The sequence below is a fragment of the Passer montanus genome, unplaced genomic scaffold (assembly GCF_014805655.1).
Source record: "Passer montanus isolate IOZ18808 unplaced genomic scaffold, ASM1480565v1 scaffold50, whole genome shotgun sequence".
Lineage (NCBI taxonomy): Eukaryota > Metazoa > Chordata > Aves > Passeriformes > Passeridae > Passer > Passer montanus.
Window position 1 is genome coordinate 5,725,779 of NW_024369930.1, and position 23,915 is coordinate 5,749,693.

Below are 23,915 nucleotides of genomic sequence, written 5' to 3' on the forward strand. Positions count from 1 at the left end.
ATTCCTTGCAGATAGATTATTCTTGATGGTGGCAAACAAAGATTGTGACTGATTTATTGATACAAATTATTTTTCTTTTCCAGACAAAAATATTTACATTTCAATTTTGTTCTTTTTTTCTTTGTTTTTATTATATTCACATACAAAAGCTATCAACAATCTAGAAGAATATGCAGAAAGTTTAGACACCTCAAAGTTATCTTTATGTGTGTATTCTATTATTAATGTACATAATAATTTTGATTTTATTCTCATATGTTAGCATTCAGGAGAAAATGCACTGGAATATAAAAATTCTCCACAATTTGCAAGAAACAAACAAGATTTTCTTGTTGTCAATTTGGGATGGAGAAAACATCTCAAAATAAATTTTTAATAACCAAAGGGCCAATGCTTATTTTGATCCCCTGTCGTTCCTCAGACTGAATTGAAGCAGAAGTAGCCCCAAGTGTTCACCAGCCTGATACAGCACTTTGTATTCCAGGAAAAGAAAAAAACCCACTTTGTACTTTCTCCAGCCCGAAACTCTAAAAAAAGCCAGAAAACTGTTGGCTCATCAAGGTCAAATTGGGTAGATCCCAATCCACAGCAGTAAACACACAGTGTTAGGATTGTGGGGAATTATGGACACTTGCAGCCTGACCCCAAAGGCTGCTTCCACACTGGTCTGAAATGAGCATTCCCGAGCTTCAGGGCATGCCCATCTTCCCTCCAAAAGAAAAACATAATTAGTATGCTTAGAAATTAAAAAAATACCTAACCCAAAAAGAAAGTCATAATGAGGCATCATTTAAAGGAAGAAGTGCTTAATGAAATGCAAATGCTTTGCACTGGATGGAATGGAAATCTTACTGGAGGAGGAGGAAACGCAGAGGAGGAGGGGAACTATGGAAGGGCCTGTGACATTTCCATGGCTGTCATCTCCAGATCTCATCTCTTCACCAAAATCCAGCCCACTGTGCACAGGGCCCTGAGGTGTACCTGGAAATGTGTTTGAGCTCCCTTAGAGTCAGCTCGGGTCAGAAGAAGGTGCCACAGAAGAAAGGAGATTGGACACTGGGAATGAGACCAGGTCCTGTAGGACCGTGGTTTCTCTGTGCCCCGGTTTGTCTGCTCAGCTGCAGTTATGGATGAAATGCACATTCCTGAAGTTTACAGCCCAGTGCTCTCCCTTGAAAGCTCCTTTCCTTTGCCTCTCTCTCTCAACAGGTGACTGAGTGAGCTCTGTGTGTTTCACCTTGCACAAAGAGGGCAGTAATGCTGAGGGTTAAGGAGTGTGGGGATGGGGCAGGGGGCATGAGGAAGAAATGGGGTGATGCTAAGGGATGAGAGACCCACCAGTAATATAAATAGCCAACAGGGAGAGCTGAAATTGGACCAAGCTACAGCTTGCTGCCAGACAGTGGGAGAAACACAGGGTAGCTTCAAAGGAGGCATTTTATTGTTGCTTTGTTATGTGCCAAATGTAGGGTGATCTTCAGGCCCTTGGTGCCCCTGCCCACGGCACTGGGCTTAAGCTAGGTGATCTTTGAAGGTCCTTTCCAAGCTAAACCTTGTGATCCAGGGTTCAGGAGTCCTTTGCTGATGATGGGGTAGGATGTGTCTCCACACAAGGAATTGCAGTGTGTTTCATCCTGCTTTACCACCAGGTTCCCTGTTGGGCAAGCAGGGGGAGGGAGAGAACCGCAGTGCTGGGGATTCAGAGCTGAGCCCCGTGGCTGCTGCAGGGGCAGGCACTGCAGGAGCCTGCCCAGGGCCAGAGCTGTGGGAATGCCTCCACTTCTTCCTTCATTGAGACCCTTTCACTGGTCCGAAAAGGAGCTTGCAGTGTTGCAGTGCACAGAAATCACCCAACAGCAGCAACTGCACTGAGCCTCTGCTGCCCCAGCTGTTTGCAAATCTGGACTTTATGATGCCTGATCACTTCAGTGAATGACCTCTTGACCCTGGTGTCCATCCATCACACAGAGCAATGTGTTTGCCAACAGGAATATCTACTTGGACAGTCAATGATTTAATAAGCTTTTCTTCCTACACAGAGTTTATTGATTTTTGCTTTTAGTGAGAGCAAAAGACTGTATTGTCAGAGTAGGTGTTCTGCAGTGCTTGCATCCTCTCCTCATGTATACTTTGTTATATTTCCCTCTGTATGATTTCCATCATCTCTTATTGCCACAGATATGCTTCCTGTCATCTTTGTGCCCTGAAGCATCTCATTTTCTTTTCACTCACACATTGATTAATGTCTTCATAAGTTCTTCTTTCCTCTACTGTGGTGTGGTTGCTCTAGAAGGTACTTTTCTGAGAAAACCTTTGGGATTTGGGTTTGCTTTTTTTTGTAATTGTCAATAATTTCCACTTCTCCATTTGTCTTTGGAAATTCCAAATATTTTATCCTGATGTCTTTCTTGATTTCTTTATTTTTCAATTTAGCAAGGTGGTTTTTAATAGTTGTTAAATCAGCTGATTTAAATGCTTATCTCTACAAGTCAGAATTCTATACTTTTAATTCACAAGAGTGTGAATGTGGGCTTTGTGTCTAATTTGCACCTCCCTTCTGACTATTAAGTTAGGACAATTCTAAAAGAGTCAGTGGAATTATACGATGGCCAAACTTGTAAGTGCTCATGACAGAGTGCAATCACATCTTTCAATTTTCCATTAAATAACTCATTCTTCATTCTTCTAAAAGCATATCACAAACACATTCATTTGCCTGCTTATTACCCCTCTCTACATCCTTAAAAGCAAATAAACAAACAATAAATCAGGAAATATTTCTGTGCTTAACCACACATTAAGGAGTTCTATTTCTCAAGAAACAGCTTTGTCCCTTGTAACTCAACTGCTTTCCCTAGAAAGTCACAGGAAGCAAATATGTGTGGGGTCCTGCTGGAATGAGCATGGGCTGGGAAATGAGCAGGATCTCAAATTTCTGACTGTGCCACCATGACAATTGTCTACTGAGCAGCAATCATCTGCTGCTTGTCAGTGGATATTCCTGTTTGGGAACCATCCAGAAGCTGGAGGAGAGTTACTCCCTCTAAGGGCTGAATACTCAAGGGTCCCAGACATGGGATCTGTGTTAACACAAGGCACTGCATGTTCAGGCTTAGTCCACACATCTTTTGTCTCCCTGGGCTGCTCCACCACTGCTGCCACTGCTCAGACTTTCACTCTTCTATAGTTAGTATACGAAGATTTGACAATTTCTTTAAATGCTGAGTAAAGGAGTCTCCATGCTAAAAAAGTCTAGAAGTACCAGGATAGAATGTCAGCATTGTCTTTTTCTTCCAGCCTTGATCTCTCTCTAAAGAGCTGCATTTTGTCAAAGATAAATTGATGAAAGCCTGAAACATCATTGCATGACGCACTCACTTTCCTGTTGCAAAGCCAAGCGTGGGAGTTAATTTTTTTGCCAGCTCCTTGCCATGAGACTGACAACTTAAAGGAGTAAAAAGTAGCTACAATGAGCTTCAAAGAAGGTGGGGATTATTGTTTTGCTACAGGTGAAATCATACCCACCTTATTTTGAGCCTTTTAGCCCTGTTGCGTTCAATCCCACCATCGACTGAGTATTCTAAACATACTGGGAACCATTTGCTGGGTGCAAAGGCAGAGCCACAGCACAGCATTTCTAGTCCATGCTGCAGGACTGATGCACAGAGCTGGCACTGCTGAGCTCACCAACTAAGTGAGGGTGAAACTTTCTAACAGGCATTTGAAGGATGTTGGTGCTCCACTGGGGAAAAAATAATTGTTTATCTCTGGAAGATGAAGAGAGAAAGAAAATGGAGTGAACATATTTTAGTGAAGAAAATGTGTTGAGTTTTAGGTAAAAAACTCTCTCAGGATGAGAACACAGGTTGTTCTCTTGAATGATCCCCCAGATGAAGGCAGCACCCACTGGAGTTGTGTCAGCCTGGCTCGGTGCCCCAAGCCACCCATCCTGCCCAGGACAGGTGGGAGCTGATGTGGTCACCCCTGCAGTGCCCTGCTGTCCCTCTGCTCTGGGAATAGTTTCAATGAGGACAGACAAGGAAGGGGTTCATTGTTCTGCAAGGCATTTTGGAAACTCAGCAAGCCAGGCTTTAGGACTGAATGCCAGTTCTGGTTTTGACATGACTATCCTGCTGGAAGGGGAGAAAGAGCAAAGAGGCACACACCCCTGTGTGCCTCCAGATAACTCAGACAAGGTCCCAGAACTTGAAGCTGGAAAAGATAACTGGATTTTAACACCACTCTTAAAATGTCACCCATTTGTGCCCTTGTTGGGATGGACTGAAATGTAGCATGTATTCAGGAAAATTCTCTCAGAAAAGCATTGAGACATCTTCATCAAGCACTGCAGACTCCTTGTCTTCTCTCAGCAGCTTGTTTTAAACTCTCATTATTAACATGTTTTGCCTAATTTCCACTCCAGATATATTTGGCTTCAGCTTTTAAGCATTCATCCTTTTCCACCAAAATAAAGAGCTCATTTGTCTCCGTGAAGAGTTTTTCTCTGTAATCAAGACTTTTCAATCTTTTTGATAACCCAGACAGACAGTGCTTTCTTAACCTCTCTCTCCCCATTAGGTGCTTTCTGTAGTCCTTGGCCCCCTTTTGCAGTTCTTCTCTGCCTCTTTCCCAGATTTTCAGCATCCTCAGTGGATGCTAAGACCACAGATAGCAGTGTTGACCTCGGCTCCTGCCTCCATCTCAGCATCCCCTGTTTAGCCAGTCAAAGTCTCATTAACCTTCTGAGTTATTAGAGGACCTGAGTTTTTGTCTTCTTCTTTGGCCTCTAAACCTTTAGAGAAAAAACAGCACTTAACTAGAGCAGCTAGTATTTCTTTTTCTGTGGTTTTAACTCTCTATTTGGCCGTATTAAAAGCAGTGGATTTGTCTGACCAAGCAACAGGTCTCGTATCACTGCCTCCTCTTCATCTTTTAAACATGACATCGATTCTTGTGCAAGCTGCAGATTTTATCAGCCACAATCCAATGTAGAATCTGCACTGCTGATGAGCATTTTCAGGTCTAGGAACAACCTCTGTACATCCCTGCTAGGTACCCTGTGTTTAATGATGATGGCTTATTGCCAAATGGTGCTTAGGGAAAGCAGTTCTTCACTTTTGTTTCCTGTGTGCTTTATTAAACCTACATAGTGCTCATGTTATGCCCTGGAATATCAAGTCAAACACCTAAGAAAGTATTTTATTTTGCACATAAATTGCATAAGTTCATATTTTATGTAAGCTAACTTGAAATCTGGGGCAGTAGCAGAATGTTTGTCTACACTGCAGGCTTCACTCTCACTGTGTAAGTTTGGCAGCTGGAGGCAACTCCAGCCATAATTTCCAAGAGCCCTGCACAAGCTTATTTACCCTGGCACCTCACCTGCCTCCTTAGCAGCACAGCACTGGCCTTAAAAAGCCAGTTCAAGAGAGAAACCCTTTCACATCAATTAATTGAGAAAGTGATGGCAGTGTTTGAGAGAAACAAATGTAATTTGTTAATCAGCACTTTTCTGGCATTTATAAAGGCATTTACTCAATAATTCTCTTGTCCACACAGAGAGAGGACCTACTTGTAGGAGATTTTTGTTTAGGCCTGAACAGGAGACTTGGTGATCTCTGGGGAGTGTTCCCTCCTACCCAAAATCTTAGACAGCACATCAGCAAAGGAGACAATCTTGGCTAGGAAAGAATACTCACCACAGACAAGATCAAGACTTCATCCCCTCCTGGCATTGCAGAGGTGTCCAGGGCAGTCCCAGCAGACTTTTCATCGTGACAGCCACCTGGAAAGATTTAATGCAGTAGAAGGGAGGACAAACAATAACTGCCTTCCTGGAATACAAGAGTAGGAAACAGCAGGGGTCCACAGAATTGCTCTTGAGTAGAAGCTCTCCACCAACCAGGAAAGATGAGCATTTCCTCTGTGTTCCGTGCAGAGCTCAGCAGTCTTTCATTTCAAATGCCTCCTGGCCTCTGTCACAGGCAGTCTTTATGCATTATATTGGCTTTCCTGGATCCCAACCCATCTCTCTCCTCAAGCTGCAAGCTCCCTATATACATCCTGCTTTGTGACTGCTCAGGGAGGGTTAGATCCCTGAAAGGTGGGTGCTACAGCATCATGGCTTATGCTATCACCACTTTGTGGATCTAACATTCTGGAGCACTCTGCATCTGCAAAGGAATGGTGGGATAGGTCTACATTGGGATCTAATTGTCAAGGATTTTATGACTGATTTTCACAATCAAAATCAAAAAAACAATCCAAATACCATTTATTTAATATTTCAGTACTACTATGACAGCCATAGGAAAGCTGATGAATTTTGTCTCCTCTTGGAGTCAGGAACTCCCGAGGCAATGACACAGGTTCTCAAAAACTGCTGAACTGTTGTGCTGAAACTTTAAAGAAAAAAGTGCAACCTGAGGCAGAAAGAAGTCACAGAGCATTCCAGTGCAAATTATTAACATTGCAGGTATTTATTATTGCCTGCAAACAGGAGTGTTCAAAGCACTCAGCAAATGGCACAGCCCCCAGCCTGGCACTCATGCAGCTGCCTCCCCACTGCCTGTGGTGGGGCTGGGCAGGGCTCCTCCAGCACCCCACTGCTCCTTGTGCTTGCTGGCTGTCAGCCATTGCCTTCTGATGATAAAGCATATTTTAGGAATCCTTTTGTTTAAAGCAGCTGTTAAGGTTGCAGAACTAACTGGCTTGCTGCAAAGAAATAGGTGAAGTCTATACCTAAGGCATTCCCACTGAGCTAGATGCATTTTTTCTTTGGGTTCCTTTGAAATCTTCCTCTTTAATAGCAGAATTTCAGACTAATAGTTCTTCCTTTTTCAGCCTTTCCTGCTGGAATAAGGAATTTTCTTCCTCCCCATTCTGTCAGCAATGTGGTGGCTGGAGGGAGGAATGCAGCACACAAGACTGGCATAGGTCAATCTTTTCAAAAGGGCTTTTGGGAGACCTGGTTTCAACTGACTTTCAGGAAGAGAATGTCCAACAAAACCAATTCCTGTGCTGAGAAATGTAATGCACCCAATGTCATTAGGTATTTTTGAGAAACAAGGTCCCAGCCTTTAGCAGAAGGCAAGGCTCAGCTCCTCCATCCTGTGTGACCTTCCCCACCCAGCTCCACGGTGACCCCCAGCCTACATGTCTGTGTTGAAGGATGGTCCCAGTGCCCCACAGCCAGGGTTTCTCTCCTCATTGCTGTGGCTGTGCTGTACTGACTGGTTGCCAGCCCAGCTGTGCTGGGGTGACCTTTACTGCCCTGCACTGTGGAAGCTGTTCCACTTTTTATAAATACCTCAAAGTTCACTGCATGAGGGGACTGCAACTAGGGCTTCCTCCCTCTGATGCAAGGAGTAGGAGCAGCTGCTTTGAGTTAGACCCTTTTGTCTGCCACCACTGGCTGTTACAAAGAATGATATTTTCCTTCCCCCTTCTGCACACAGGTGGTACTTGGGCTATAGTTTCTCTGAATGCTTTATGTTGCAATTTTACCTTTGAAATATGCACCTTTTAGAAGCCACTCTAAATTCTGATTATATCTCTGTTTCTCCTGAGGAGATAAGGGAACACACTACTTGTGTCCAAATTACAGAGTTAGCTACCCAGGTGCAACACACATGCCAAGTGGGATGAATAGTGGGAAGAGGAGCACGCCAGCAGTCCACAGTCATTGCTGTATATTTTACTCCTTGCATTGTTAGTATATTAAGTTGCTTCTTGCAGAGAGCAGGAATGCCCCTGGAAAAAAATGCAAGGAGGGAGCAGAAGTAGCTGTGGCACATCTGGCTTCTGCCAGCTCTTTAGACTCAGCACCCATTCCTGCCTGTGCAGGCCTGCAGTTTGAGGGCAGCTGTAGCTGCTCACCTCAGGGCTGAGTTTGGGTGACTGCCTTTGAATGTTTCTGAGGATTGCCTACCACATTTGCTAATGATAAGTGCTCAGTGTGGGAGAATTTACAGGCATGAGGTTGCTGCAAGCAGACAAGGAGCTTGGCTGTGATCAGAGGGAGGTGCTCTTCTCTTGATTTCTGGGTCCCTTGGTCCATGCAGCAAGAGGCTGGTGTCAGACAGTGCTGGCAGCTCCAGCTTCTGCCAAAGACAGCAGAAAGAATCTGGTGGTGCTCCAAAATACAAAACACTGGAAGGATGTTCAAAGAACCTCAAATGGCACGGGGAAGACTCACCCAGTGCAGAGGCACCCTCCATGGGCTGTGCCATCCAGAGGAGAAGGACCACAACAGTAGTGCCAGCTTGAAGGCATCTGTTCCCATGGGGTGAAAACTCCCTTGCTGTTAATTACAGGGGTCCTGGTATTACAGTTACATATGAAATTTATCCAATATGCATCTTTAAGAGTTTATCTTGATCCTTCCTGGCTGTGACTTCTGATTTATACTAGTTTGAGATCTGAATCTGACACCTTATCTAGTGTGCTGCATACCAATGGTTAGGAAACCTAATTTGTCCTAGAATAGCCTGGTTTTGCAAGAGGACATTGCACTGAGAGCCTTTTCTTGTATAATAATTTTGCTTTAGAAACTGATTACTCATGGTTCCTATCAGATCTGAATTGCAGATATCTGGGGAAGTGTAGCACTGGGATATTTTAGATTGAAATCACTTTGCTATCTGTTCTACTATAGCTCTCTTCCAAAGTAGGCTTTATGTTATAAATTACTTTATAGATTTGTAAAGCATGACATGGAAACATTATACACCCTGTGAGTGCTTTAAAATTAATTTGTTCTTGAGCGTGTCCATGTATGAATGAATTTGACATAAGCTTTTCAATTTTATGCTTCACTACAGAAAGTGCACACAGTACCAACTGTAAATCAACTGCCACACTTACTGAAATAACTACTCAGCTATGAAAAGAGAGCCTGCCCAATATTTAAAGAAGATTTAGATACAAAAATAATAATGTGTGCAAGAGAGTTGGCATACTACCTTGGGACTTTCAAATCTAAACCAGTGAGATTAGTAAGGTAACCTCAGTGTGCAGATCCTAGGGCTGGACAGAGAGACCAGGAATTGAAGGAAGGTAGCTGAGATGTCATTATTGTCATTCCTTGAGCTGAATGACTCACAAGGATTCACCAGCACCTCTCCTATGTGTGCAGGTAAAGATCACATGCATGGACTGTCACAGAAAGTGGGATTTTCAATGTGCATGATTGATGTTCAGAAGGGGTGCACAGCATTTAAAAACAGCATTTTTCATTCTTTTATAATTTAAAAGTGCAATTTTGGATCACAACAATTCTTTATTAACAAATTCAGCAATAGTGGTTCCAGCCCTCCCTTGCCTGGGAGAAAGGAGCCCCCACACCCCTGCTCCAGGGCAGCTGCTGCTCATCCAGGACATTCTGGGGAATGTGGCTGAAACCTGTTCTTTCAGTGTCATCTAATTCAATGTAAATGGCTTCACTGGCCTTTGCCACCAAGCTAAACCTGATGGTGCTGTGTCTCAGCCATAGATTGTACCAGACAGAAAACTCACTCAAATACGTGCTCTGCTCTGCTTAACTGCTGAGCATTTGTACAGTTGCAATGAAAAGTAAAATAGTCACAGCAGGAGAGCTGGAGAACATCTTATTTCAGGTGACCTCTGGCTGGAGCTAGAGAACATCTCTAGTAAAAGAAGGGCTTTGGCTCAAATCTCTGCGTGTAGAAGAGAGGGTTTTGACCTCAGTGAACATCTTTTCCTTTGAAAGCCAGGTCAGGGAATAATAGCTGCCATGCCTTATTCTTCCACTTTGTGATGCCAGGCTTTTTTTCCTCTACTTTTATACCATGTCCCTCAAATCATGTATTTTGCTGGTCTGAAATTAATTTTTTCAGAATTGCTTTTCAAAAGGCTGACAGAAATCTTTTTTTGTCTGTTTCTGCTACTGACCAAAAAAAAATCAGTGATTCTTACAGCTGCCATGCTGAGAACTCTCAGCTCATGCTGCTGTGCTGAGTCTAGGGAGACCCAAAACAAAAGCAGCAACCTAATAGAGGAAGAAACTAAAAGATACCTCACCCAACTGCCTGAGATATAGGTATTGAAATTCCTGTTGACTGTAGTGATTCAGCAAAGAAATCTTTGTCCTGTATCCTACAGGGAAGTTTACTATATAAAACATACACCTCAGAAGCAAAACCAAGCCTTTTGATGGGTGAAATAACTTCAGGAACAGACTTTTAAAAATCATGCATTTATGGTAATAACATAAAGGAATGAAAATTGAAGGTGCAATTAAACAGATTAAGCCCAAACTTTGTTGCTTCTCTGAGAAAACAGTGAAAATAAGCTTCAGTTGGAAAAACAAGTAAGAAGAATGGTTTTTATTTTCAACTGGATGTTATATGCTGTGTTCTTAAAATAACAGGAACAACATGATGCTTTTAAATAGCTTAGGTAAGGGAGGTTCCAGCACCCCTGCATTGTGTGACTTACAAGCAATCATTGACATGTTTTGCAGACAAAAGAGCTACTCAAATGAAAGTATTACTAGTAGTAATACTGAGTTCCTACTGAAAACCACAAAATATTCTTTATACGGGCAAGTACTAATATAACTACAAGTTATTCTAGTATAAATCTAATATTTACAATACTATTACTAGCTGCCTGCATAAAAATTGTTGTTGGGTTTTTAGATGTTTCTTTTTTTCCAAAGTCAATAGGGAAAACTTTTCTCCAAGTGTTTTTGTTAAATAATATTACAGAACTACTTTTCAGCTCAGCCTTGCTATTAATTCTCCCCAGAATGCTCTGGGATCTGGGAGGTACTCAGAGCCTCATTGCCCAGTGCTCTGATGGCAGCAATGCAGAAACCAAGTCAGGGCTCTCTCTCCTTCTCTTGCTCACCCCTTTCTAGTCAGTGTGTGAGAAGGAGAAAAATGCCTCCTCCTCCTCCTTGCAGGCTCCAGCAGTGAAGGTGGGTCTGGCTCTGGAGTCCAGGTCTCCATCCAGCAAAGCTTTTAAGCACACAGTTAATCCATCCCCATCTAGAAAAGTGCAGCTGTAGCTGCATTTGGCCAAGGAAGGCCCTGGAGCACAGGCCAGCCAAGGGACCTTGGTGAGTGCTTTGGTGAGCAGGGACGGGCAGCTGAGAGGGACCACACAAAGGCAACAGCAAAAAGGAGCAGAGGGCAGCTGCAGGGGTATTGGGGAAAAAGGGGCAAGGAGAGCTGAGTCAGGCCATGACTCAGAAAAGCTCATTCCAATTTCAGTGCCTTTGTTGACTCTGGTGTCACCTTTTCCAAGTCACTTCACTGTGCCATTAGAGTTAATAGGAATCTCTTTGACAATATCCTTCTGAGATTAACACAAACCAATGGCACATTGTGAAAGCCAAATGTTAATGATGACATCTTTTGTGAAATCACCTAGTTTCAGAGGTACTGTCCATCATCTCTCTAGAACTTGCCAAAAGTTCTTGATTCTGACCTTGGGGACACATCTGTGACCTCATGTCTTCCACTGCTTCACACTTCTGTAGTCAGGATCCCACTAGGTCAGGCACAAGGAAAGAAACACAAATCAGGGTAAAATGCTCAGACTAATTATCCAAACATCCTGGCAGATTTAAGAGCAGCCAAGGGAAAGTAACTCACAGCCCCTCTGCTTGTGGAAGGCTACACATGCCACATTCATCAACGGCCACAGGGAAAAGAGCAGTTTTCAGGCAAGTTAGTTTCAAGAATGAGAATAACTGAGTGTCTGGGAAGGAGGGCGAGATTTTGGTTGCTGGGAGTAAAAAATTAACCCAGTAAATAAAAAGCCAGAACAACTGAGGAGCCCCTTTTCAAGAGGCTCTTCACACTGCCTGGGAGCAAACCCCAGCTCAGCTGAAGAGGAGGGCACAAATCCAGATGTCCATGCTCAGAGTAGTCCCCAACATGCCATGACAGCCTCTTACCTTTGGTACTTGTGCTGTTAATTTACTGGAACTTTTGAAGCACAGGATGAAAATGTCTCTGATGATCTCAAATGGAAAGCCCTTCTTCAACAAAATGCTTCACAGGAAATTTTCTTTTTGGAGAAGTGCATGCCAAAAAAAGTGCTAAAGACTGCATTGTTCAAGACAAATCTAAGAGTTGCTGTCATCTAAAATAAGCAGCCAGTGCACTTTGATGTACAGCAGAAACTTTTTGGATGTTACAAAAATAGCCCTTTTTGTTAATCTGACAGGTCCAGCCTCCTGGAGGTGCACAAAGCCTTAGCACAAGCAAAGCTTTCTGATGTCTTGCTGAGTCACTACAGCACCAGCTCCTGACACAAAGCCTTCTTCTAAATGTGCCCTGTAGACTTCTCTAATTGCTGTGATGTACAAAATACAGCATGTGAGGATGATACAGGTTACAGAGGCTGAAAAATTATGTTTAATTATAAGCTACAAAATCTCAGCATCATAAAGATTGTTTCTGTTAGTGATCTGACAAGGCTTCTTATATCTTACTGCAAGATGTCTGTGGCTTTAACCCATCAAGGACTTTAATTTTCCCTCAAAAATAGGAGAATTTCATCCTAAGAAAAAAATTAAACAACTATTTCTTTTACTAAATAAATGCTTAACCTAATGCTTTCTCCCTATTATATCATAAACACCTTGAGATTATAGAGGCTCAGCTAGCTTAGTGAAGAGGAATTTCATGTGATCCTGGGAATACAGCCATGGCATTAGTTATTCTTCTTTTCTATTGTGTTAGGCTTTTTGTAAATAAGCTTCATGATTAATGAATGGAGACTAATTAAGAAGAAAGGACATGCTTTACTGTACTATTAAAACCTGTTTATTGCCATAGGCAAGATGTCATCAGTATTTCTAGCTGAAAATTACTACTTGTGATATACATCATGCAGAATTTTACTGTAACCATTAAAAAAAAGCTAAAATAATATTTTATCACTGGGTACAAACAACCATATGCAGATTTAAAACTATGCAACCAAATGCATAATAAATCAATGTATATGATACTTTGGAAGAAAGGCATTACAATGAACTTGATTATTTCACAGATCTTTCAAAAGACAGAGGAATCTCTTTAAACTACCTCCAGAGCAAGGCTACTCTATACATCTAAATAAGACCAGTCAAGTGCTAATATCAGTTGTTTCACTGCAAATATGTACTTTCTTTATTGTCTTTAACAGATTTCCCTAATTTCACAGTGGTAACAAAACAGTTACCACTGCCCCAAACAGCTGATTTATATGCCAAATAGCATGGTGGAGTGAATGCCACTTAGGACCAGTTCTATCAACTTTGTTCGTACAAACAATTACATTGATTTAAATAGAATCAATCAAGTCAGCAGGATCCAACATCTACATTAGCAAAAGGAGCAGCACTGCAGGAGGAAGCAGCTTGTGCTGGGGGCCCAAAGGCCGTGCCAGCAGCCTGGTGGAGAGACAGTGTCACTCCAGCCAAGCTCCTGCTCGGCCCCACAGCTGCCCATCAGCAGCTGGAGCGAGCACAGTGACTGGGAAATTCATTTCAGAAACATTGTCCCAGTCCCAGCTGAACCAAGGACGTGGGCACATCCCCGGGTGGCTCAAGTCTGCCAGTGTCTCACATGCATCCCCATGGTTTAGCAGACAGAAGCTGCTCTGAGTCTTCTCCATGGAAGGAGAAGGGTTCCAGGGCTCCAAGGAAGGGACTGCACATCCCCTGTGCTGAGGGGGCAGCACAGAATGTGTGTCCTGCAGGCTGGACAGGCAGGGACATCCTCAGGTGATGCCAGGGAAAGCTCAGGGGAAAGGGAGAGCATGAGGTGCATGGGAACCTTCATCAGTGCTTGAATGTAAAATTGGTTTTCCAAGGATAATTCCCAAGTGTATCCAGTTGGTGTCATGCTGCTGAATTTAACGTTGCCACCTAATCTGCACAAAAAATCTGCATCAGTTCCACTGAACCAGGATGTGCCAGAGGAGGCAGGGAGCCAAGCATGATCACATCGCTACAAATTCCTGATCATTTGCTCTCACAGTGCACAAGGACCAAAATAAAATAGGGGAATAGGAAAATGATATCCTTATTACTTGCTTAATAAGATACTTTACCTCATTTTTCCCCAGTATTTTAAATGAGACAGCTGCCTTGCTTTGTATCTCAGTACTCATCCAGTGTACCCTTCAGCACCTCTATTTGTTCTATTTTTCATTGCTGAAATAATGATAGAGATAAGCCAATGGAGGCACTCCAGTACCAGTATGCAAAATCACAGCTTCCAAGACAGACAGAAATAAAATTATTTTTTCAAAAAAAATGTACGTACACACATACACAGATTTTTTTCTTTTTTTTTCCTTACTGCCTACTGTGAATCTTCAGAAAAGTCAATATGTTGATTATTTTCAGCAGGGACATGCCAATCACATAACAAATACATTTACATATTTCCAGCTACTGTATGTAATTTCTCTTCTGTATTTTGCAGTTCTTCTGCAAACATTAGGCCCAGCTAGAAAATACAGCTCTGGTGGTAGTTTGGCTCTTTGTGATTTGTATGTTACATCCACAGTAAAGTCCTTAAATTCTTTTCAAAACAGTTGTCAAGTGATAGTGGAACCATTGGTCTGTGTTCTTAGTGAAGAAATTATTGTTTTGAGATAGTGTGTCAAATTCTGTCTATGTGAGTATCTCCTTTCAGGCTCCCCTTGAATAGCAGAAGTTTAGGCCAATTGATTACCCTGCCACTCTCCCAGGAGATAATTGTTTTCTCCATCTTGTTAAGGATTTTTAGCTCTTCAGTAGTGTAAAGTCTAGGTGTGCAAGTACTTTTTTTCTTTGTACAAATCCTTCAGCTTTCAGGTGACTTAGTATGTGCCCTCATCAGACATGAAAGGCTTATGCACTGTGCAAAGTACTGTAAATTCACCACAAATCACAGGAGTAATTACAGGAGATGACTGAAGATCCTTTGAGATCCAAAATACTGTTAGGTTCCCCTGAGCTTTCTCAGGGTAGCATGGGCACAAGATCTCACCAGAGGGGGCTTCTCTGGGTGCATAATTAAAAGCACATGGCTAACCTTGATATTTAAGCCAATAGGAAAGTTTGTGCTTATAAAAGGATTTGGTAGGCTGTGTCTTTCAAATGGTACCTATGATTTTGGAAGTATAATCAAAACTGAGGAGCAATGTATCAACAAATTCTTGATGTATCACTTTTATTTCATTACTGTAATTTCTCACCTAGAATAAAGACTTCTACAGAACTTTCCATATTGAGATGAGAACTGATACAGTTTTATCTTTGGTCTAATTCATTGTAATGATTTGTAGGCATTTGTTTTTTAATTTTGCATCTTTATTCAAATATTTTTGAAGCAGACAGATTAACACAGTGTTTAAAATTGCTTACTGATCAAAAGATATTACTGAGTGTTTTGATTCTGACATGACAGTAAAAAAATTAATCTTACTGACACCAAAATTATTTACTTGTTTATGTGTTTATTTATGTTCTGTCACTACTTCTTCCTCTGTTAATCCCAGTTTGTTGGGGTTTTTTTTTTTCATTTTCCTCCTTAGTAATCCATTCAATCACTTACCTGGCTTTCAGAAAGTTCCCTGTCTGGATAAGTTGAGGTAGAAGCCTGAACCATTTACACTCTCCACACTACATCCAATGAAGAGATTGTGTACAAATTATACTGTGATGTGCACTTGATTATACCTTAACTATTCTGTTTTTCCCTCCCTACCTCACAGATGATGGAAATGCTTAAAACAAGTTCAGGTAGTGTGACACAGACTAACGTAAGTGTGAGCATGGCATCCAGGGGACAAGCTGTGAAATGTCTGCGTTACTACATCCAATGAAGAGATTGTTTACAAATTATACTGTGATGTGCAAGATCTCACTTGATTATACCTTAACTATTCTGTTTTTCCCTCCCTACCTCACAGATGATGGAAATGCTTAAAACAAGTTCAGGTAGTGTGACACAGACTAACGTAAGTGTGAGCATGGCATCCAGGGGACAAGCTGTGAAATGTCTGCGTGCTTCTGCCAAAATGCCCTGCATGGCTTTCTGCTGTTGTCTTGTGTTTCTGATGTTAGGCAGCATGTTCAGCAACATGTGAGCGTTTCATTTGACATTGATATTCCAGCTCAGCTTTGGTTTTGTGCAGTCTTAATATTCTGCCTTTTTTGGTAGCTTGTGGCAGCTGCTAGTGGCAATTCTGCAAGCTGTGTGTGTCGTTCCTAAGTGACCCTCAGAGGTACCTGCTAGGATCAGGACCCCCCTGGACATGGCTGTTTGGAAATCTGTGGTAGAGGTGTGGAAGTGTGCAGTTCAGATGGGTCAGGAGCAGAACCAGCCCTGCTGTGCCTGCTGGTGGAAAGCAGCAGCTCCCACTTTGCCTCCTCTGGGAGCTGAGCCTGCTCCTGGTGCAGCTGGCTGACGAGGACAGCTCTGCTACTGCCAGTGCTTTGTGACTTTCCTGTTGTCAAACTCTTGCTTCATGTGGCAGATGACACATCGGAATTACAAATGTTGTTTGCACAGTCTCTGTTTAAAAAAGACTTTTGCTATGAGCAAATACAATGTTTTCCTGTGTTTATATAGTCCTTTTAATCTTAGTGTATGTAAAGCTTATGAAGGTGAGACTAATCACAGCAGCTTGAAACATAACTTACCCACATGGGTCTTGTGGTGCTGCCTGGTATGGGGAGGCAGAACTCAGTTATTCCCTTCCTGGTTTCTTTTCTCACAGGATTTTCATTCATATTTTAAGCGTGCTGGTGGGGGTTTTTTGTCATGAGTCTGGTCAAATATTGACCAGGTTACCCAGCAAGGTAGTATCATCTCATCCTTGGAGATCCTCAGAACTTGACTGGACGTGATCCTGAGCAACCTGCTCTGTTTGGACCTTGAGAAGGGAATTGGAATACATGAAGTCCCTTTCTGCTTAGAGTTGTCCATGATTCTACAGTTTTGTGATTGTACAGGTGTGGAGTGAAACCACCAAAATAGCTTTAAAGCCATCATTCAAAACCACATCACCAGAGATCATTGTTCTGGTGACTGGTCTACTTTCCTGGATAATAAAATGGAGTTTGTTGATCAGTATACCCAGTTCAACCACCTGCAACTGAGCTTACACAGATAGATAGTTGTTGTTTTCTTATTGTGCAACAAAAAATACGTATTGAATAGCATGTGTAGTGTGAGATCAAGATGACTTATCAGAAACACCTCTACTTTTGAATTATTGGAGCTATGCCAGCTGACACTGCCAGCTGTCTACATGATGTTTTTACAGCTCTTCTCAAGTTTCCCATGTAAGATCCCTACCTCTGTTCCTAAGACATTAATGATTAGACTGTCAGAGCTGAGAAAATCCACCTACTGAGCAAGGTCACCTTCGCTGTTCTCAGCAAGAAAGGAAAATGCCAGGCTAACAAGGCTCAGGAAGTCCTAATTAACGTCAATGGCAAACTCAAAGCCAGAGAAAAATAGGGCTGGCAAAACAATTCTCTCTAGAGCTAAGATTTATTTTTTTTTTAGCCATTGTAAAAGAAGCCTGGAAGCTGTATTTTCAAATATGGTTAGTGCTGGGGATGGGTTGTAGAAAAGAAAGGGAATCAATAAGGGGTTTGTGATTTCCTGCCTCCTTCTCCTCAGTGAGTTCCTGCCAGCAGCCAGAGCTCTGAGACTCAGCTGAGGCCCTGAGGCAGGAGTGCTGTACATCTCTGTTCCCACCTGCCAAAAAGTCACCTTGCTCCTTCTTCAGTTTGCTCCCAAAACAATGTGTCTCCTCAGGGATGCTGGAGCCATGATATACACAGGGCTTGGCCACCCCACAACCTCCCACCTCCTCCCCTTGCTGCCAGAAGACCCAACTTCCCTCATCCTACACAGCACAAAAAAAAAAAAAAAAAAAAAAAAAAGCCAATATCTACCCACAGTTTTTGGGTGTCCACAGACCATATTTTATAGAACACAACCCACAGATCTGCCTCTAGAATATCTACCCACAGTTTTTGGGTGAATGGGTGTCCACAGACCATATTTTATAGAACACAACCCACAGATCTGCCTCTAGCACCACTAAAGGATCCTGTGAATTTGTCTTTGAGTCTTGTGAAATACTCCATCTTCCCAAAGCACCCTATTAAGCATTCCTGCTCCCATTTTCTTCCCCCTAAATTAGTTCTTAGTTCAAAATTCAGATTCCCTGAATTGGGCTGATCCTCTTGATTGCCACCTGCCTCCTCTCAATGCTCTGACCCTCATTGCAGGCTTGATGGAACCAGCTGTCTCTCAGACACCTTATCTGGCAGAGAGCTGCCAAGTCCTGCAATGTTTCAGCCTATTCATCTGCCCTACAAGAGCATTCAGCAAAAGTCAAAGCTCTCTGAAGGGGCCACTGCCTGGCTCACCTGCCTACTGTTGAGTTGCCTCTGTAACCCTGCACCACAGAGGTAGGCATGCCTTCATCAAGACATTTCTCCTATTATGTCCTCATCCCTGGCTGTCCTTTGCTGCTAGATACTTATGCTAGCCTCTGCAGGGTCTTCTGTCCTGACATTTCCATTTGACCCACCCCTCACTCAAGCTGCAGTTGCAGTGCCACCCCTGGGGCTCTGGGAGCCATCCTTAACAAGAAGGGTAACACAACCCTTCCTCCTCTGCCCACACCTGCTGTGCTCAGCCATGTGCTGATCCTTCCCAGCACTGCCAACTTTGAACTCAAAGTCATATTATTCAGGGAGCAAACAAGTGTCTCTGTGTTTATCACTGGAATAGTGTGTAGGCACAGCTCTCTCTTCCCTGAGGCTGATTTTGCTCACAGCCCAAAGGAATGGTTCTTTTTAACCTCAAGCAGAAGCATACTCTCTCATTCACTGCTGAAAGTGTGGTTATAACTCAAGCAAGGAGTGCACTCTTGGGCAGAATCCCTACCCCATCCAGCATATTAATGTGGCTACAAGGGATGTGGAGGAGCTTTATGCATATGGGAACTTGAGACTGAGCCCAGCAAAGCACATTTTTTCCTGGAAGTGCATAAGAAGCCCTAACAAATGCAGCAGGATGATCCATGGTCTGAGAGGTGTGCTCTTATCTAAGTGCTTTTCTGGCTGAGGGCCGCACACCAACTTGCTCCTGAGAGCCCATGGGACAGATGGGAAGGCAAACTCTGCCCACTGGAATACCAATGCCCCTCAAAGACTATCCTGATGTGTGAAAATTGCAAGGTCTTTATCAAAGACATCGAAAAGCTCAGCAGACCTCAAGCTTCCTTCCTTCAACAGGGTGTCTTAATCCTTCAGTAGGGCTGGCCAGCCTTTCTGTATGATGTGTCCCCAAAATGCCAGCATTTCCCTATGTCCAACAGCCACCAGACAGACCATGAAGATCTGAAGAAGGACAAAGACCTTGGGGCTGTTCACAGACAAGAGCAGAGTCCCTCTCCAACAGTTGCTATGGAAAACAGCTTGGCCCCAAATCCAGCCCTACCATAGAGAATCCAGAGTCAGGTGGATGCTGTCAGTGCCATGGGGACCACAGTGCTTGGAAACCACAGATGAACTACTCATCAAACACAGCCAAAGGATTGGAAATTATCCAGTGTTAAGGGTTGGATTTGTTGTAAATTTTAGGCTTCCTTCATGGCTTCTGATGTGATGTCCCCTCTCTGCATCCAGAGCACACAAAGAATACAACAGGCAGAAACCCAGACAGAGCAGTAGCCTCTCACAACCTGGCAATACATTAAACTGGCAAGTTATTCTACCTGAGTTGAGCTAGAGCAGGCTGATGCTCCTGCACACACTGCCTTACCTGTCTTCCTGATGCACAGCTACTTTGGATTTTCCAGTCATTCAACACACTCATCTGTAAGAACATTTTCTTATTTCTTAAGATACATTCCCCATTTGTAGTCATATTGACAATCATGCTAGCAACATGAGACTTCAAGCACTCATCTACTCAATCACAGCAATTTCAGCAGTAAATGATCCTCTGAAATTCAGACTAGAGACAAAAAAGGCTCTCTAATGGTGCTCATGGAATCAGCTTTTTCTCACTACAGATTTCTGTTTCATATCAAAATGTGCACTGAAAAATATACCTCTTGTTCTAGGAACCTATCTCTAACAGACTTGAAGTGGTATAAAGGATAATTAATAGGTTAGACTCATCTCTAACCTCTGTGACACAATTACAAACATTGCAAAATCCAAGAATATTCTCCTGTTGACAAATCTATCTGTCATTAATTTTGGTCCTTGCTAGAGAGGCAAGTGGGTCTAAGGCCAGAAGAGCATATACCTTTGCAACTCCTTTTGTCAGCCACCAAAAAATAATAAAGTAGGGAGTTTTTTTTCTTTTTGTTCATTTTGGAACTGACTTGGGATACCCAAAGCACCACTATGTGGATGTCGAGGAAATGTAGAAAAAACCAGTTTCACTGGAATGAAGACATAGAGCTGTCTTCAGTCTATTATATATTAAGGGGAGGGCAGTCATTCTCTAGAATGCCTGAAGCCAGCTCTGAAGACAGAGCTCATATATTCTCAGAGGTGTTGAACTCAGATCCACTTTGAGGGGGAGAAAATATTGCCTCTATCCAGTTCATGCCAGAAGAGATCTCAAGAAGTAAATCAAAGGACACTAGGGACAAATCTTTGATAAAAGCTTATCAAAACTTTGTTTAATTTGTTTGCACTGCTGTTGTAAAGCAGACTCACCAGAGACAACATGATCTACAAATGGAATATGTTACTAAATCAGGACACAACTTACTGGAAGGATGAGTAATGATTTCATCTAAGTCATTACATCTTCCTATCAATAGCATATCTCTGGGGGGAACATGCTCACCTCCAGCTGGATATCATATAATCCCTGTAGGAGAGACTTCAGGTGCCTGACTCAAGGCCATGACACGCCAAACCATCCAAAAAAACTGTGGGGCAGATGGTCCCTTGTTGTGATAAGATGTGGATAGAAATGTACTCTTTGTGATATGTTCAATATCCAGCACATAATCCCTTCAGTTTGTAAAACTTGCTTCTGCCCAGGTATGTGGGAAAGGGCCACTTGTTAGGACAGCAGAGAAAGAGGGTGATTCCCCTGGAAACAGGCATGACCACAGACACTGTGACCTCTGAGTGTGACACACACCCATGGGATTGCTGTGCCTTTCAGACTGGACCAAGATAGCAGGTGGTTCTGCACATGAACACCTCCATCCTGCTAAACTTGCAGAGCAAAGTTTATCTAAATCTCAAAAAAAAGTTTATCTAAAATCCTCAAATGCTGCCCAGGCAGCTTCTCTGAACAGAGCAGGATTAATGGGTTAGTGCTTGGACTCAATGGTCTTAGAAGATTTTTCTAATTATTTTAATGATTCTGTGATTCTAAGAGTACATGTGTATGGGGGGCTGCACAGGGTGAAATATCAGAATCACAGAATGGGTAATGCTGGGAGGGACCGCAGTGGGGCATCTGGTCCAACCTCCCTCTCCAAGCTCTAGCTACAACTGAATCCTTTATCTTACTTCACCTGCCTACCCTGTACTGGTAAACCTATTAGCTTCTGTATCCAGGCAGCACACACCCCCAGTGCTATTTTCAGCATTATCACCATTTTCTCTCTTCTCTCCAGACTGATGCTGTCATTTAATCCCACTGACATTCCCTCAAGAGCATCCTACAAAATTATCTATTACTATTTGTTCCCACAGTAGGGCCATGATAACTTCATCCTCAGTTTTCACAGCCTTCTCTGTTCTGGCCCTCTTGATGCTCACCTTGTCTTCCCTCAAAATGTCACAACTAAAATCAATTCCTAGCTTCAATTCTTTAGCAAATTGCACTAAATCCTTTCACTGTTTCACCTTCATCCTTTTTGTCAGATTTGTGGTCCAACCTCCCAAAGTTTTCCATGAAACTACTTCTATGGCTTTTCCTGTTTTTCTCCTCCTTTCTTCTGAGATGGTCATTTCCTTTTTCTCTTTGTGTTCTACCAGGCCCTACAGCACAAAACCTCCTCCCTGAGTGCCACCACAGGCAAGGTCAAATCATACCAGTTTCCAAGTTTTCCATAGGTTTTCTCAGAAAATAAGTCTTGTCTGTGTTATTTTCAAATCATCCCTTGATGTCTCACCCACAGCTCCTGCCTCTGGTGTGAGGTGTTGCCTGCAATGAGACATGAGCAGTGACTCTCCTGCTCTGCACTCCTCTGCACCAGGTACAGGCAGCTGGAGGAGGAATCCATGCCCTGCCCCTGCCCAAGTTAGCCTTGCTTGAACTCACCTCCAAATAAACAAGAGTCAGTCTTTGTCTGCCACTCATTTTTGTACCACAGGATCTACAGCCCATCCTGAGTCAAAAACATCCTTCCTAGGAGGAGATCCAGCTGCTGCAGGCTTCCTGCCTCCACTCTGTTTTTACAAATCAAGAGTATTTTAAATGCCTGTGAAAGACCTGGCATTGCATTAAAGTTACATTGATGAAAACTCCCTTTGGAAAGGAAACTATGATTGAGATTTGGGTAGGGAAAGTGTCTGGCTATGTCTACACCCAGATTAATTTTTTTTTCTTCCCCAGTGGAAAAATAAAGGAATGTGACATGAGGACCACAAGGTACTGTCAGAGTAGAGTCTCTTGAGCAGAGGGCACCCTACCCTCCATCCAGAGGATATTCATCCACCTCTACCTTGTGTATGGTGCTCAGGCTGAGAATGAAACTTAAAAATATTTACCATATCCAAGTAGCTATTTCAGCTCTCTGACTTGCAGAAAATTATTTGCCTGTCAGAAGCCTCCTCTGAAGCAGTTTGTAATTAATACATCCATTTTCATGTCACTTAAAGACAACATTCATAACAGATTAGAAAGATCAGAGATGCCACAAAGATTTCTAAATAACAAGAATTAGTGTGATTAAGTATATCACTGCAGAGTAACAAATGAACTTATCAATTGCATATCAAAGTTAATTAACAAAAAAGGGGTACTGATGATTTAAGAAAACATATACAAGAGAAATTCATTCAAGTCTGTAAAACAGAGTACTTGTAGGTAGCTGGCAATGTTTGGGTGCCCTTTATTAGACTTAAAAGTTTAAGTTTTTAGAGCCTGGATATTCATGTGGGTTTTCTGTTGTTTGTTTTTGTTGTTGTTTTGGATTTTTTGTTGGGTTTTTGTTGTTATTTTTTGGGTTGTTGTTTTGGTTTGGTTTTGGTTTTGTTTTAAGATGAAGATGCTACAAAAATTGCATCCAAAATTAGAGGGCTTGAAAGGGCAAAATCCATTTTGCCAAAGTCACCCATAATGGACAATCTTATCCTGCAGCTAAGATTGTCAAGTCAGTTGTAATAGGTTTTCAAAAATGTTGCAATATATGCACAAGTCATAACTTAACTGAATTCCTTGTAAATTCTATGACTAATTAATTAAAACTTGTATAAAATAATTTGATGCTCCATTCACATGCTTAGAATTTAATTAATTTGTAGGTTAAATGCTCCTAATAATAAATGTTTCTCCACATTTATTATTCTCTTGGTCCAGAGCCTTGTAGCAGTGCACAGCTTTTCATCAGCTTTAAAAGCAACTCTGTCACTGACAATGGTAAAGTTTACTGAGCCCTACAAAAACTGTCTGCTTCACATAAGCTTTGATGAGCATGTTGTACAAACAGCAACAGGCAGTATTTATAGGCTGCCCACGTGAGGGAAAGCACAGGTAATGTTCAGACTGCTTTGTAAAACCCAAAACCCAGGTAGCAACTCACCCTGCTGGCCTGGGGATTCACATGTGTGCAGTAAATAGCCAATGTCATTTCTGAGGTAGAACACCAAAAACAAACAAAAAAAATCATATTAATTGGCTGAATATAGCTCATCCTAGTGATGTGCTGGGCCCTACAGTGTCCTCTTC

The 23,915-nt window shown here is 42.4% G+C and overlaps 1 protein-coding gene across 3 annotated transcripts in view; it reads left to right on the forward strand.

The window, feature by feature from the left end:
* LHFPL3 (LHFPL tetraspan subfamily member 3) overlaps positions 1-23,915 on the forward strand; it is a 235,926-nt gene that overhangs the window by 185,330 nt on the left and 26,681 nt on the right. The window contains exon 3 of one of the 3 annotated variants that reach the window (XM_039723789.1): positions 15,727-15,774. The exons of 1 other annotated variant lie outside the window; for it this stretch is intronic. In XM_039723789.1, the coding sequence (XP_039579723.1) occupies positions 15,727-15,743 (17 nt within the window). In that variant the 3' untranslated portion in view covers positions 15,744-15,774. The remainder of the gene's footprint in view (positions 1-15,726; positions 15,775-23,915) is intronic. One more of the 3 variants, XM_039723790.1, reaches the window with a different exon arrangement.